At 42.5% G+C, this 16,705-nt stretch overlaps 1 protein-coding gene across 1 annotated transcript in view; it reads left to right on the top strand.

Annotated features, from left to right (window-relative positions):
- Window positions 1–5,563: 5,563 nt before the first annotated feature.
- LOC140223758 (uncharacterized) overlaps window positions 5,564–16,705 on the top strand; it is a 124,304-nt gene continuing 113,162 nt past the window's right edge. The window contains exons 1-2 of the mRNA XM_072301622.1: window positions 5,564–6,693; window positions 10,359–11,052. Coding sequence (XP_072157723.1) covers window positions 10,423–11,052 — 630 coding nt within the window. The 5' untranslated portion in view covers window positions 5,564–6,693; window positions 10,359–10,422. The remainder of the gene's footprint in view (window positions 6,694–10,358; window positions 11,053–16,705) is intronic.

The raw sequence follows: 16,705 nt of genomic DNA, 5'->3' as shown, positions 1-16,705 counted from the left end.
GGTAAATGATGGACTAATTATAAGGTCTCTCGTGGGTTGCCTTTTGTTAGTCCATTAATTACCTACCTCCTTTATCCATTGCAACCACCCGCTTCCATCGATAGGATCCCTTCATATCCCCTTCGTCTTCTTTGTCTATAACTTTGTACATCAATTTCAACAATCAGCCCACAGTACAGTATTTTGCCGGTGCGTCAAATTAACGTCGAAATAATACCGAATCGAAAGGCCAGAAGGCATGCGGGCAGACAGAAGCATACCAAAATCATAATCGGATGTCACACCGGAGGAGTTTAAATCTTCCTAACTGAGGCAAAAACCAATTTGCTTTTTTACCTCCTGGTTTTTTACTTCCCGTGAAAGCCCTCTCGCCAAAACAATTACTCTCGTCTAGTTGACGAGTCGGAATATTACGAACCGACTTTAACCCAGATACAGATTAGAGAAGTACTCGACTGACGTAATCCGGCTAGCCCAAAAAACCGCACGCTTCGATGCTACGACTGACTCGGGAGCAGTGTTGCCACGGCAGATGGATACAGGCTTTTTGAACGAGAGGGCTTAAGGGGGCCTGGGGGCTTCTTCGGAAAGTTTTCGAAATTTTGAAGCATCAAAATGTAGTCTAAGTCAATTTTATTATGAATACGTACCAAATATAAGCGTCATTCCTTCTTCTCTTCTCCGTTTCCTCATTCTTTTCTTTCTTCCCTATTTGTTACTCCTTTTTCTCGGGCAGACGGGGGTGGGCATAAGCCCCTACACCCCCCTCCCCTGGATCTACCTATGGTTGCCACCTGCTTATAGGTTCCGCTTTAAGCGGGCCTGCGGGCTAATTGTTGACATTGATAGACAAAGCTATAGAAAAAATAGACATACAGAATATGGAGTGATCCTATTAGTTGTAGATTGCCAGTATTACCCACCTCCTTATCCATTTCAACCACACGCTCACACCAATAGGATCCCTCCTTATACCTTTTATCATCTTTGTCTATCGCTTTGTCTACCAATTTTAACATCAGCCCGCTGTTGGACAAGAGAGATTATTCACCCGCATGAGTGGACTGATCACCAGTAAAATCACCCTTTTTGCAACAACATAAGGATGAACTATGGCAAAAGATCCGGAGAGAGGACTACGACAATACATTGAAATCTCGCAGAGACGGACCACGGTTGAGACTAAATCCCGCTTAAGTCGAAAAATCCCCAGTCCCTAGACACCGGAGCGGATTGTAATAAATCTACGATTTAGAGGCGTCCAGGACTCCAGTCGAGAAGGGAAATTAGCTGCTCACATCGAAGAACATTTTTCGAAAAATTTGCAACTTTTGTCGTAAAAATTTTAACTAGTCGTTACTGGTAGTACATCAAACATCATAGTAGCTCTCTTATGAGAAAATTTGACTATATTTTGCAATTAGGCACTACAATTTCAAGCTCTGTTTAGAAAAAAACGTATGCACCATTATTCTGCCGTGCTAAGGAAGAGCGCCGTATGAACATTCGAGAGTTGCCAAATTTCCTTCCATAAATTGTACATTGAAACATGTCGGACACTTTTTTTAACCTCGGAAATATTAAATCAGGAATTTCATTCGTTACCGTGTTTTAGAACCACTCAATAATTAGTTTGCTTTTTCCAGGAAAAATTAATTTAAAGATCGATTCGGCAACACCGCTCGGAAACTGGCGTTGTAATCACCGACTTCCTCAGTTCTAATTCCTCCCGCCGCGGGGCTTTATATTATCTGTCCATAAAATTAATTTTACTCTCAGGAGAGCAATGTCCAGTTCGCGAAGCTTGCAGTAAATTAAAGCGTTTTAATTCTCTGGTCGTTCGAAAATTTTACGAGTCGCAGGGGCTTGAATCGGGGGGGGGGGGGGGGGGGGGGGCAGGGGCACTTTCAGTGGAACCCGTTTGTCGCTGTCGAACTGACGACGACGGTCGAGGGAGCTGAAAACTTGAGTAATGGCTAGATCCGTAGAATCCGCGCATACTACACCGTTGAGCATGGAAGGAGTATGCGACAGGTTGCCAGATCTTTCCTCTAATTGGAGGATTTCGATATGACGTCATAGTCCCTCCCCTTTTTAAATGTGAGGTTTTACGAGGTTGTCCGATTTTAACATCCTTATAGGTGATGATGCCACGCTAGTGTGATAAAGCACTATCGTGTCATCATCGCCTATAACGATAGTAAAATCAGACGATTTTGTTTTTAATTACTCTTTCATGGAGTATGGTGCAAACATGAGGTATAGCCCACTGAAAAAACCTTCTGTAGTTTTATATTCATACAAAGATCACGCTACAGTCATCAGGAATGTCTAAAAGCCACTCATTATAGCACGATTTGTCGTTCTTCCGGCCGAAAAATGCATCTACACTGTATACGCCGCTGGATTTCTACCCTCAAGTTGTAGAAAGTTTAGAAAAGGTTTGAGCAATTAGAACTGAAAATTTTACACACATTAGGGCATTTGTCGAATTCTTTGCAAAATGTTGTCTCCTAGACTCTAAAACACATTTCGCCCTCTTTTTAAAACTCTGCCGTGCTAAGGAAAAACGCCGTATGAGCCTTCAGGCGCTGCCAAAAGTCCTTTGATAAAACACAACTTTCCCGCTAAACTTACGAATATTTTTCTTCCAATTTTTCAAATAATTTTGTTCACAATTTCACCCAAAGTTCCTGAAAATTTCAGGGGAAAATATTCATAAATTACTTGGAAAATAAAAATTTTAATGAATAAACCTTGACAACTCTCGAATGTTCATACGGTGTTTTTCCTTAGCACGGTAGTCGTATCCCTCCCCCTGAAATGTGTCCGCAGTTCCGCCCATGTTTTGCTTCTCCCTTTCTTCCTCTATTTTCCTTCTTCCTCTTCACTTTCTCCTTCCTCTCGTAGAAAAAGAATACTCCTCTCACTTTCAACCAGTGTTCGAAACTCTCCATTGAGTCTTAGAAGCCATGTGGCGCATCAAGTCCGATTCTTAGGCGCCATTGAGGATTTTTTAGGGGCCAAATTGACTTTTTGCCTATATATTACGGCGCATTTAGTGAAAATACAGACGCAAGATGTTTTCGTAACAGAACTAGTAAGTAGCTGTAACTTGGGGTAGACAAAAGCACAAATGATGAAATCGTGAGGAATAGAAAAAGCTTTCACTTGTGGTGCTGAAAATTTCGAATAATCACCTGATTTGAAAATTCAGATTTTTAGGGGGCAATTTTTAGGGGCCGCATTGGCGCAGAGCTTTCATTTTTTAGGCGCCATGGCCGATTTTTTAGGTGCATTTGGCGCCTGTGAGTTTCGAACACTGCTTTCAACGAAAGGCCGCGGCGATCCCAGCCTCACGACCCGACATTTTTCACCTGACTTTGATCATTTGGCGACGGCGCGTGGTCGGGGCGCGTAAAGTCCGGTCTCGCGCAGGAACGGAATCACTTTTTCTCGCTATCGGACTCCCGATGAATGTATGTCAGTAAGTCTTACGAGCGGGAGCCCTGGGGGTGGGGTGGAGGGGCAGCGGGCGGGGGGGGGGGGAATCGAGACCGGTTTTCATACTAGGTATTTTATTGCGAGCGCGATTACCCACCCGACTACAATCGGGAAAGTTAATGAACTAGGAGACCTTTCCCTCTTAGCCTCGCGAAAGTGAACGTGCTTTTTTTTCCAGCTTTGTTTACCGCACAGCCGGCCGCCGCGCCGCACATCGGGCCCGGATCGAAGTTGGAGGGTCGCCATTGGACCGCGGTAAGCAGAAAGGAACCAAGTCACATCAGCTATCGCCAAATTTAATTGGGCAATTTAATTTGTTAGATGAAAACGGTTGAGTAGATTTTTGTGTAAATTTCTGCATAGTATGAAGGAAATTCCTTAAAATTTTCGACGGAATCCGTACAAACGTCCTTCTGTAAAAAATTAAATTGCCCGGTTATATTTAGCAATAGCTGGTGTGGATTGGTTCCTTTCTGCTAAACGGAGTCCAATTGAGACTCTGTTATCCGCGGTTGGATTATCCGCGATCCATTTGAGGGGACCTAACGACTTTCTTTGAGGGAAAGAATGAGGAAAAGTCGGCTGAAATCAGATGTAGAGACATAAGGTTGTTCTTATTCTTATTGAAGACAGAGACTTTCTACGGGTCAGTTTTTAGGCTAAATTCCTTAATTTTGAAATTTTTGCGAAAAGTAATGCATTACAGTTAAAAATGACTAGGACTGACTGATTACCTGAACATGTTATTTGGAGTCAAGTTTTTATTCAGAATTTGGTATTTGAGTTCATTCTTTCAAACCATTTCAACCCAAATTTCAGCAATAATGCAGTTAAACAACTAGCATTCGAATTAATACCGAAATAAAAACTGTATCCACTAACATAATAATACGCACAGAGGGCTACATACATACATAAAGTGCTACATGGTTTATGTATTTATGTATTAATATTCCAAAGCAACACATGTGTCATTCGGAAAAAGAAAATATCCTTGAATTCACGAGGTATGACACTTGAAATTCTCATCTTCTGTTATGTCTTCTCGGTTTATTTTAATCCTGAGAATATGCATTTGTTGACCCTTGTGCGGCACGTGCCGCATCATTGTTGCGGTTTACATGGGTGAAACTTGGGACCTTGTGCATTTGATCGAAATCAACAGCTCTTAAATGCTATTTGCACAGTGAGCCAAGCTGTGGTAGGTATTTAATAGAGACTGAAGAAAGGTTGAATAAAATTTCATCGAACAGCGCCTCCGCGCTTAAGCTTTTATACCCGGTTGTTTTTGTTGTATTTATCTGGAAACTTCGAAAAGCCTTTATTCGATATAACACTCTTCACTCTATCAGTTTTCAAAAACGTCGCTGCGGTGTCGATGGAAATTGAGTGAATTATATGTATGTGCGGGTTTGCGTATTTTTCAATCTACGTCTCTCGAGAGGGTAGATTTTAGACAGGAGATCCTAAAGACGTCTCCATTTTTGAGAATGGAAATGACCTCACTTTGATCCCTAGATCCGTCCTCATTTTTAATCCTTATGATACGTCCGAAATCGGAACAAATTTTCAGGTCCAACCCAGTATAACGCAGGTCTCTCGATCGATCTGTGTTTCTTCCCCCACTGTTTTGTTTAAACTGTAAAAAAAACGTGCAATGGTTGAGCCAAAGTGCCGATATTGAGGTTATAATGTATATTCATACCACAGAGAATGTTACGGGTTCGTTTAATTTGCGTTTTATATTTGTAAAGATGCCATTAGTAGATTATTGTTTCTTCTATGGGTAGGAAGTTTGAATCTGTGGAGAAGGTATCCTACTCGTAGTGGAGAGTCTCTTTTGGTTACTTGTGCCACCGAAATCCCATTTTTCTGTGACCTTCATTGTTGTGAGAAAAAAAACTTCAGACATATGAACTGAATGTACACGGTGTTCAATATCGGCCGTATTGTTCGGTTCGTGCAACCGCTCTCTCGGTTCGGGGAACCGTATCCTCGGTTCATGCAACCGATCATTCAAACCCTGGTAGGAACCTGGGTACCAAAAAGCAACGAGTCCATAATTTGGAGAAGAAAACATATCTCTTCTAAACACCCTCTCAGTGCGAAGGAGAGAAATGTTTTCTCTCCCAAGCAACTAGTTAGTGCTTAGGAACGGATACATTACTCTCTTAAGCACCAACTAGTTGCTTGGGAGAAAAATGTATCCTTTCCTAAGCACAAACTAGTTGTCACTAGTTCAATATACACGGAGAAAAAAACTTCGTGCGTGGGACCCGAAGTTTAGGTCATATGGATCTCTGAAGTTTTCGGATTGAGCATCTGAACACTTTAGGTCCAGCTGCTGAGGTTTGGATCACCCATCTGAAACTTCAGTTCTTACATCTAAAGTACTTCGGTTTTCACATCCGAACAACTTCGGTTCTCACACCTGAAGACTTCAGACGTAAGAACTGAAGTTTCAGATGTGTGATCCGAACCTCGACAGCTAGATCTAAAGTGTTCAGATGCTCAATCCGAAAACTTCAGAGATCCATATGACCTAAACTTCGGGTCCCACGCACGAGGTTTTTTTCTCCGTGTAGGAAAGAATTGTGAGACATGTTTTCTCTCCTATATTGAACACCGTACATTCGGTTCATATGACCGAACTCTTTCTCAGCGTTGATCCGTCCGTTTTATCAACTTGTATCTAACGGTTCGCTCTGCTCTGTTTCAGGATCAACCTTTATTCGTGGAGGAGGATTCGGGGAACGAGGAGAGTCTAGCGCCGCGACGTAAGCTGACCAGCTCGGGCTATGGCAGCAAACTCTCCTCCTCTCGAACCGAGCGAACGACCAGCGGGACGACGAGCAGCCAGAGCCAGCAGAGCCGCGACGTTAGCCAGACCCGCGATCTTACAATTAGCCAGACCCGCGACAGTAGCCATAGCCGCGACGGTAGCCAAAGAAGCTCGCTGGATCCGGAGCGAGAGCACGCTCCGATCCAGGTGATCGAGCAGAACCCGGCCTTCGTCAAGAGCATCCAGGTCTCCTTCAAAGGCGTCTGCGCCAAGAAGCACTGCCCGCTGGCCCTCTCCACCATCCCCGAGGGCAAGGTCGACTACTGCATCCCCCGCCCCGTTTGGCCGAGATATGAGAATCGACAACGCAAACCGCCCTCCGTGTATGCTGACGAAAGCATCTACTGGTACGTTGACGCTTTCCTCGTTTCAGTTAACAGTGCTGTCTTCCTGGGAAGATCGCCGCATGGGCCTTCCGATGTTTCCATTCCTTTCAATTAAAACGAATTTACGGGGAAAATCTCTCAGACAATTTTTTAGACAGTGGGGCTCTAGACATGGTACGAATTGAAACACTACGCAGGATGTCTTCTCTTCAAAATTTTACGACAAAAACGAATCACGCAACGGAATGTCTAAAAATCAACACCTAATATTAGTGTTAACAATTAACATATTTGGTAAATGGCAAACAAAAAAAAAAACAAAACAAACATAAAAAAAGAATGACGTCATCTCTATAATCGAACGTCCATTTGGACGTATTTATGCTAAAGGAACTATGTTACACGCCATCCCTATGCACATAATTTATTTTAGCATAAACACGTTTATTTGATCTATGTTAAAAATATTTGCTATTTTCTCGTTCAGGGGTGGATTTCCGAAATTCCCGTTGTATCATTCCTCTTTAAGGTAAGATTTTGAAGAGAACTCATGTGACGTTAATTTCTCGCAGTGTTCAATTCGCATTTAACCTTAAATACCGTATAATTTTAAGGGAGAATATGCATAATTTGTGTGCCTGATATTTTTCTCACGATGAAATTTGGCAACGTCGGAATGGTCATGTGAAACTTGTGTGCATGACAGCAGTGCTTTCCCAGCAACAGTTCGTACAATAGTGCCCAAGAAACACAGCTTAGCGGGCAACAAAGTCAAAACGCCTTCAATTTTTTTCTATGCAATACGGACACCCACAGAGCACGAATAGTTGTATCAGGTATCAAGCCTGAAATTGCGCTCGATTCGTCAGCTGGCAATAAGATTTCACCACAGTATGCCTGGCTTGGCCTGTGGAAATCTCAACGATGAAGCTTTAAAAACGCGTATATAGTTACGTGGTTCCAAAATTTAGAGGAGACCTTTTAGCAGATATTCTCAAAATTAATTTGTGAAATTTATAAAGCCATCGCAGCCATGTTGCCGTGGCTCAAACGTTTAAGCGTTTATGATTGTAGCTGTGGCGTTTAAAATGATTGTGAGAATAAGTCGCGACTCCTGGTCGGTTTGGATAAGGGGTGATCTTGGGACTCGAATGTCGAAATAATCGAAACATGTGCAGTCCCTAAATGCCTCAGTTACAAAAGTATCAGCTTGAAAATGTAAGCCGCACGGCAACATATGGCTACAGTAGATTTAAATTTCAAAAGGAAAGTTTCATGAATAATTACTAAAAGCTGATGATATTTCCTACGTGTAAAAGCTACGATCTCCGTTTTACGACAAACCGTTAGCAAGATTTACCGTTTCAAAGTTTTAAATCCCTAATTATCAAATTTCAAAGCTTGCGTAATTGTTTCGGACTCAGAAAAACATTTTCTATCAATCCTAAGAATGTTATGAAGATCAGGCTGAGTCAGAAATGGCTGATAAATTTGTGTGTGAGGTCATTTGAATTGATGATGGGTTGTTCTATTTTGATCAAATAATATAAGCGTGGAAATTTTGAAACAACGCAAACTACATACGCGTTCTTCTTCGTCGAAATCCCAACAGTTCAAGCCGGGCACCGGTACCCTTTGGTAGAACCTCATTGTCAGCTGACGAACTAGACGCGGTTTCTGGCTGAACGCCTGAATACAACTGTACGTACTCTATGGATGTCCGTATTGCATAGCAAAAAATTGAAGGCGTTTTGACTTTGCTGCCCGCAGAGCTATACGTTCCTCGGGTACTACGAGTATTACGGGTCACTACACTTAGAAAGCTGGTACCGCAAAAGCACTTCTGTCGTGGTAAGGGATAATTCAACATAAGCATTCCAACGTTGCCTAGTTTCATTGTGAGAAGCATTTATTTTACCAAATAAATTATGCAAGTTTTTCTTAGAATTATTAGGTATTTAAAATGTAATTCTAAATTTAGGAGTTTCCCAGAATATGCTTGTTTTTTTTTTCAGAAAAAATTTAACATCGTCTGATGTTCATATGACGTTTTTCCTTAAGCATTGCAGAATGAATGCGGGAATAAGGAGGAAGGAGAGGCAGAGTGTTGTTTGTGGCAATAATCCCTGTAAAAACGCTGTTCTAAGCCGCAGGGCTTATTCTATACCTTTACGCGGAAATTAGTGCGAAACTTTAAAGGAAGTTACAGTTCCTTACATTCCTTTGCTGATTATAACAGCATGGAATTTGCTCTGTTACGTGTGTCAAGAACCGAATTTTTACGGTTGAATTTTATTGGTAAACGAAAAATAACGATCTGTTTGACCGACCAGTATAAATGGAGATACCATCCTTTAGAATGCACGGCGGATGATGCCACCAATTACGTTTATGCCCAACACTGTTTTTTCACCCTATCATGCAATGTCCTGCCGTCATCTATCTTTCTTTCTTTTTTTTTAATGGCAATTTTTGTTAAGACTGGCTCACGCGGAAGAACTCGATGGATTTGCTGCACCATGACAGTCCTTCCTTCTTTTTTTCGCATCTATTCTGCAATACTGAAGGAAAAATGCCGTATGAACATTTGGCGATGCTAAATTTCTTCTGAAAAAACATGAATATTTTGGAAAACATGAGAATCTCACCATAGTTTCCTTGGCATTTAATTCATACTTAAATTTTGCACACCTAACATTTCAAGAAAAATGTGCCCAATTTATTTGGGAAAATAAATACTTTTTACAATGAAATTAGGCAACGTTGGAATGCTTATGTTGAATTATTCCCTACCACGGTAGAAGTGCTTTTGCGGCAACAGCTTTTTAAGTGTATAGCAACTCGTAATAGTGCCCAAGGAACATAGCTGTGCGGGTAACAAAGTCAAAACGCCTTCAAATTTTTGCTATGCAACCTAGACATCCATTGAGTACGAATAGTTGTATCCAGCCGTTAAGCACGTGATACAGCGGACAGTGAGTTTTCACCAGAGGTTGCGTGGCTTGACCTGTTGGGATTTCGACTATGAAGAACGTGAATATTGTTTGCGTTGTTTCAAAATGTCCACACCTATATTATTTTATCAAAATAGATCAAACCGACTTCATTCCTTGAAAAAACCTTTTATAAAATCAGTCATTTCGGATTCGCCCGATCTGCGAAATATTTTTTTGGTTGATAGACAATCTTTTTCTGCGTCCAAGACAATCACAATTTTTGAAATCTGATAATTAGGGTGAGGGTGAGGAGGTCGGATCTAAAACTTAAAACGACTTTAAACTTTAAATTTTAAAACGGCAAGTCTTACATGGTGAAAGATTCGACGTAAAGATGATGATCGTGGTCTTAACATTTGGAAATGATCATCAGCTTTTAGTAATTAATGAAAAAATTGCCTTATGAATTTTAAATCCACTGCAGCCGCGCGTTACCGTAGCTCTAGCTCATAGTTTCAAGTTTACCTTTGTAGCTTTGGCATCTAGGAACGAAAATTTCAACAAGTTTTTTTTTTTTTTTTTTTTTTTTTTTTTTAACTTGTTTTTTAAGAGATCTGTGTGAGGGTTTTTTGATTTTGACCTAACCTCGAAACTTACCGACGTGTCCGCACTCACCCTATTTAGTTACCCTTTCCTTAGCCATGAATTAGTGAATGCTTAGGCTGACCTTCGTCTCTGTCTCTGTTGCAGGTACTCCAGTCTGTCGCAGAAGGCGCCGGACGCGCGATATGCGCTGGAGCCACGCAAAGCCGCCATGTACGAGCGCGAGCAGAAGTCCGCTTGCGAGATCCTGCGGGACCTCTCGTCGACGATCGACCAGGCCGCGGACCCGGCGCAGGCCGCCAACCCGGAGGACGTCCTCCGCCACCTCAAGCGCACCATCAACAAGTCCCTCGAGCTCCTCTCCTCGGAGACCGCCCTACGCCGCCTCTCCGAGTCGATGCGCGAGAGCGACACGGTGATCACCATGAACCGGGCCCTGAGCCGCTCCAGCTCCGTCAACGAGTGGTCCTTCTCCGAGACGGACCCCGGGCGCCTGGAGCTCCTCCGTCGGCTCGGCAAGTTCGACGGCTCCCTCTACGACCCCGTGCGGCAGTCCTCGAGCAGCTCCACGTCCTCCGGCTTCTCGGACCTGACGCTCTCGCCGCAGTCGTCGGCCTCCTCGGCAGAGTCCCAGTCGCCGGGGTCCCGGCCGAGGTACCCGGTCTTCGTCCACGACAACGTGGCCCAGGTCCCCAACGGGCTCCGCAACGCCGTCCTCTACGGCTCCCTCTCGGGCGTCGAGTACGAGAAGCTCCGGCTCCCGGAGCTCCAGCCGCACCTCGACGCCGGGCCCCGGCCCCGCGAGATCGAGCCCGAGACCAAGACTGAAAAACTAGATTATGTAAGTAAAAAAAAAATCATTTCGCTCTAAAAGCTAACGAGACTGCATTCTGCATTTTGGAATCGAGGGGCTTGAAGGACACGGCCAGTGGCGTGGCGTGCTTTGCGATATATCGATTGATTCGCCACTCAAACCTATGAAAAAAGATCGATTATCAGGGTGTTCGCAGCGAACACCTTAGTAATCGATCCTTTACCATAGCTTCAAATGGCGATATATCGATAATCGATCCTTCACGCCACGCCACTGGACACGGCGCATACATACAGATTTTGAAAAAATTGGATATTAATGATTTAAAGTTGGCCTAGTCTTTACGCATATTCCATGAAAAATTCGCTCCCAAATTCCAATTTTTAAGTATCGAAAAGTCAGTTTGAACTTTTTTCCTACCTTAAGGATCCACGTACTTTCAAAACTTCAAACGCGTATTTCTCGAAATAGCAAAAACTGCACTCATGCGCCTTGTCCTCCAAGCCCCTCAATTAAAATCTCCGGCTCGTTTGTAAAATAGCTCATTTGCAAAGAGAAACTAATGGTACGTAAGCTGTTTCTAAACTGAGCCAGAATTATAAGTTTCCAATCGGAAAATGTAGTCCAATTTTATTTCGAGGTCCATAACTAGGTATACAATTGTGTACGAGATCATGACCAAGCAGCTGGTATGTTACGAGCATGTGCAGAGGACGCATATGTGACATCAGGCTGCCGAAAAAGGTCTTGGAGTAGGTTCCTCTAGCAGCTCGATTGTTGAATCGATATCAAATGATCTTGATCGATAAAAACCATTGCTAAGATAGGGATTTATCGAACAGAATCATTCGATAACGATGATTCAACAATTGACCTGCAGAGAAACGTCCAGCTAAAAGATCCAGACAGAGACGAATAGATGCCACCTTCCGGAGGATCCTAACCATGACAGATTCCTATGGTGGGTAGGCGTCTCAGAGCGCCCCCGTGCGCCGTAAAAGCGACTAATACACACACAGAACTGATTGGACGTATCCAGTCAAATAGAATCCATAGGATCAGTCATTCTACACTGAAAGAAAAAAAAAAACCGGGCTTAAAAACATTACCGTCTACGTTCCAGGCTCAGAAGTAGGATTACGGGAAAAACTATAGGGCACCTCCTCTACACATTCTAACGTAAAGTCTGCCTCTAGCGTGGAAGATTCATTTCCCCGGTAAACTGACCAACTTAATACTATAGCCGTCTCCTATTGCGGCCCCTTCAATCTCTGGACCTCTCCGCTTCCGGGTGCATTTCAATTAAGGTCTCTCTAACGACGGGATAACAAAGCCGCCAACACGCGCGATAACGCGGATTTTGGGCGGTTTATTTTACGGTTCGTTTTACTCCAACCACCGACCGGAAAGGTTACGGCGCCGAGTCCGGCGTCGTTGCCGCATTGGGCATAATATCTCACGCTCTTAGATGGAAATTCGAGGTATTTTAGAGGAGAACTGGCGACGTTGATCCGGATACCGGTCGAAGCCAGCGAGCTCTTAAATAAGTTATTCAGACCCGTGACAATGTTACATCTTCATCTTGGCGCACAGTTAATTAGACCAAGGGGCACCCAGAACGTTTATGCTATGGAGCGGAAAGTGCAGTGGCGATTTTGCAAGTCGGCAACGCTGTTTTTCTTCCATTTTGATCCATTGAAAATATCGAATTTCGGTGAAGGAGAATCGATTGTTTTGCATACATTTCAATTGAGGAAAAACAGGACTGCCAACTTTCAAGAAACGCCACTGGTGGAGTGTGCAGGTCTATTCTGAGCATCGCAATGATATTACACATAATCAGTTAAATAGTAATAATTTAACGAAATGATTTGTCGATGATTAAAGTTCGATACCACGTGCCTCCGTTTGCGACGTTCTAGATTACCTTTCATACTTTAATTTTTCTCTCGTAACTTCTAGCAGAATGCTTTAAGTCGTACCTTGTCTAGTGGACCATTGTTGCTTCTCAGGATTTCGTAGGAACGATACATTGGACCACTAGACAAGGTACGAATTTCAGCATTCTGATACATGTCTCTTTACCAAAATTTTACGTAAAACACGCTGCGCACAACAAAAATTACCGACATCGACTCCTTACGAAGATATTAAATGATTCTTGATGCGTGAATTCAAACCACCCGTTCATTAAAACTCAATGCTCTACGTGATTCACATCCCGCGCTGAACGTTATCATGACAGTCTCTGCGATATAAAAATCTGGCAACTTCAATCTTGACGCTTTGGCTGAGCTATAGCAAATTGCTAATAGTTTTAACAACACATGGTGGGAAATGAACATTGCTCGATTGAGAAGCTTGCTGAAACCGTTTTAGTGCTCGATTTGACTCACGTAGAGCTTTGAGTTTCTCGTGAGCGGGTAGGTCAAATTCCTCGTAACCAATGTGAAATAAAAACGTTAATCTCTTCGTTAGGAGTTGGTTTCAGTAATTTTCGTTGTGCAAATCGTGTTCTACGTGAAATTTTGGTTAATAAACATGTATCAGATTGCTTAAACTCGTACCTTGTCTAGTGGTCCATTGCCTCCCAGCCATAGGAAAAACTTTTTAAGAGGAGAAAAAAAGGAAAGACTGATACCTCCTCTGTATTTTAAATAATCGTTGAGCAACATTTTGATTACTTTTCAACCGCGCATCGAAATACCAATCTCACCTCACACATATTACGACTTGGTGATCGATTCAGCTCCGAACTTTGCAAAAATGATTTCACATCGAACATAAATCATCCTAGTCAAATCGTGGATAGTTCGCGGTGCGGTCTGACAGGCTCACCCATGGGTCACCGAAACTTGCATCATCAAGACCGCTATAGATCTCTTGTCGGATCTACAAATGCCAACTCTAAAACGGGCTGCGTTTGGTAGAAAGGAACTGAGTTTTTTGGCAAACAGGACCCACCAGCCCGCCTGCTCGTTGATTAGCAGTGACCATAGTTCCTCGTGAGAGCTAATGTTGAATAATGACCCCACTAAGGAGCAGACCTTTTGTTCCGCAGTCCAGATGATAAATCGTCGCTCCTCTGACGTAAGAGCTTATCTCGATTTCCACGTGGGTCCTTTCCTCCGTATGACTTAATGCTATTCGGGGCTTTTATGTATGTACAGATACGCCCTAACGTCAGAAGAGCGACGAAGTGTATACAAGTCGACGTTTCCCAGGCGAAAGAACGTATCTAGCTACAATGGTAGATGTTGCATGTGTGAGGAATTTGCGATTTGACGCAATTGATTCTCATGTATAGAAGTTCGAAAGAAACACGATAGTGCCATTGGTTTTCCCTGAAATCAACGCCCAAGCTCAAAGAAAGCTCTCAAGTTGAGGCCAAAATGGAGGGGATATCCCACGCTATCCTGACAGTCCTTCTCTGCATCAAAACAAACTCTTCATGCAAAGATAGGGAGCAAATACATTGAAAGGGCTGCCACTTTATTTGGGGACTCCAAAACTGAAAACACGGCAACCCTGCTAGTGTATTTACTCCCTATCTTTGCATGGAGAGTTGTTTTGATGTAGAGGTGGGCTCTCAGGATAGCGTGGGATATCCCCTCCATTTTGGACTCAACTTGAGAGCTTTTTTTGAGCTTGGGAGTTGACTCTAGAGAAAACCAGTGGCACCATCGTGTTTCTCGCAAACTTTAACATAAGAATCAACAGTTAAATCGCAAATTCCTCACTCAGGCAACATCTTCATTCAAAGTTGCGAAAGCACCCAGAAATGCAATTCTTACTATGAAACTCTTAAGTATTCTTGACTGAAAATTTCATCGATTATTCTTCTCATTACAAGCAAAAATGAGTGGAATATCGGACTGAAATCGATCAGTCAAATTCGAGTAAAAATTAAATTATCTGAGTCAATGTTGCAACCGCGGAGTAGAGTTACGCTCCTAGGTCAAGGAAAGATGTAAGGGGGCTCTTTTTAAGGAGGTGTGAATAAAAAATCAGGGTCTTTAAATCTTTCGAAATAATCGAACACAAGTAAGCCCATTAGATGACAAACATAATAAAAACCGTTAGCAACAATTATAGAAAAAAAGAACAAGTTCAATTCTGTGGAAATAATTACAGGAGGAACTTAAGGACATATTAGACAAAAAACAAAATCACTGTATTACGTGGAATATACACATGATCCTTTATGATAAGAACCATTATAGAACCAGGGAGGGGTTCCGTGGTACATAGCTCCTTCCGATATAATCCATTTTTGGATACTTCCTTTCAGTTCCCAAAAATTTAAAGTTAAAAAAATTTAAAGTTAAAAAAAATGGTAATCCTTATTATTTATGCAAGCTACAAAATAGATAAGTGTCCCCCAGAATCCAAAATCCAAAATGAATTCATGCTGTAGAAGATTAAAACACCAAGAAACAAACACTGAGGTGGGAGAACATTAATTGAAAGGCCTTCAATTAAAAAAGAAGAAAATTCGAACATTTAGTCGATATCATTAATCTTAAGTCGGAGCAACGGTCAAGTCATTTATGAGAAAGGAACATTTCCGAACTTCAAATATGATAAAAATGTGAATCATATCCGATCGCGGAAAATTCGCTCCTTTCCTCCGACCAGGACGGAGAGAGTAAAAATCAGTCAAAACAGTTTCCTCAGTGATTCCCATTAGTACTTGAAAGTGGGTCATTCGCAGACGCAGCTAATAAGAACGCGATGATTATTCCGTCAATATTCACAGTTTATATCACGTCAATTCACACGTCGTTAAGCCCAAAGCGAACGGCAAGCGTTTCTTCATATCAACACGTCTCGAACCGCGCCGCGCCCAAGTCCCATTAGCGTCTCCTGTAAAACAGCCGCAGTAATATCCTCCCGAGTTTAAACTTTGAACTCCCCTCGTGTAAAGTTACATGATAATTATTTTACGGGGTCTTCTCGTTGCTTACCAGGACCCGGGTCTCCTTGTGACGGCATCGGTTTTAATCGGAGGTCTAGGATTGACGTCATCGAGTTTGGGAAATTAAGGGGTCAGAAGCGGATCCAGCCATTTTTCAGCACCGAATTTCCTCCATTTAATTCTATGTTAAATAATCGATTCTTGTCGGAACACCTGGTCCCTCCAGAAATCGATACATTTCCGTAGGTTTAAATGGAGAAAAAACAATGTTGCCAATTTGTTGAATCTACCGATGTAAGGGGTTTCGCCTCATGGTAGTAATAAATCTTAGATACATTTCAAAAATTTGGAAAGCAGAGCGAAGCCGTTATACAGCAATTTTGTCAAAAATTGCGGAGTGCAATTCTGTGTCGGAGTGTATACAGCGCCCAAAAACCCCGCGTAATAGAATGCGGAGCAGAATCTATTCTCCTTACGCTTTTTGCGGAGTGTCATTCAATTTTATGGTGCTAAATTCCACTTCGTATGTATAACTCGGGGATTTTGTGCCCTATACTGACTCCGTCACCTCTCCTCCGCCGATTTTTAACTGTGTTGCGTGACAGAACATTCCCATTCCTGGAACCGGCTGAAATATACTTTCCACCGATTATTGAAACGTAAAGACGAAGCTATAGACAAAAGAAGACATAAAGAGTATAGAGCGATCCTACTGGTTGAAATGGGTGGTTCTTATAGACTAAGAGGGTAAATGATGGACTA

The sequence above is a fragment of the Bemisia tabaci genome, chromosome 6 (assembly GCF_918797505.1).
Source record: "Bemisia tabaci chromosome 6, PGI_BMITA_v3".
NCBI lineage: Eukaryota > Metazoa > Arthropoda > Insecta > Hemiptera > Aleyrodidae > Bemisia > Bemisia tabaci.
The sequence above is the reverse complement of the archived record's forward strand: the minus strand, read 5'-3'. Positions and strand labels throughout refer to the sequence as shown.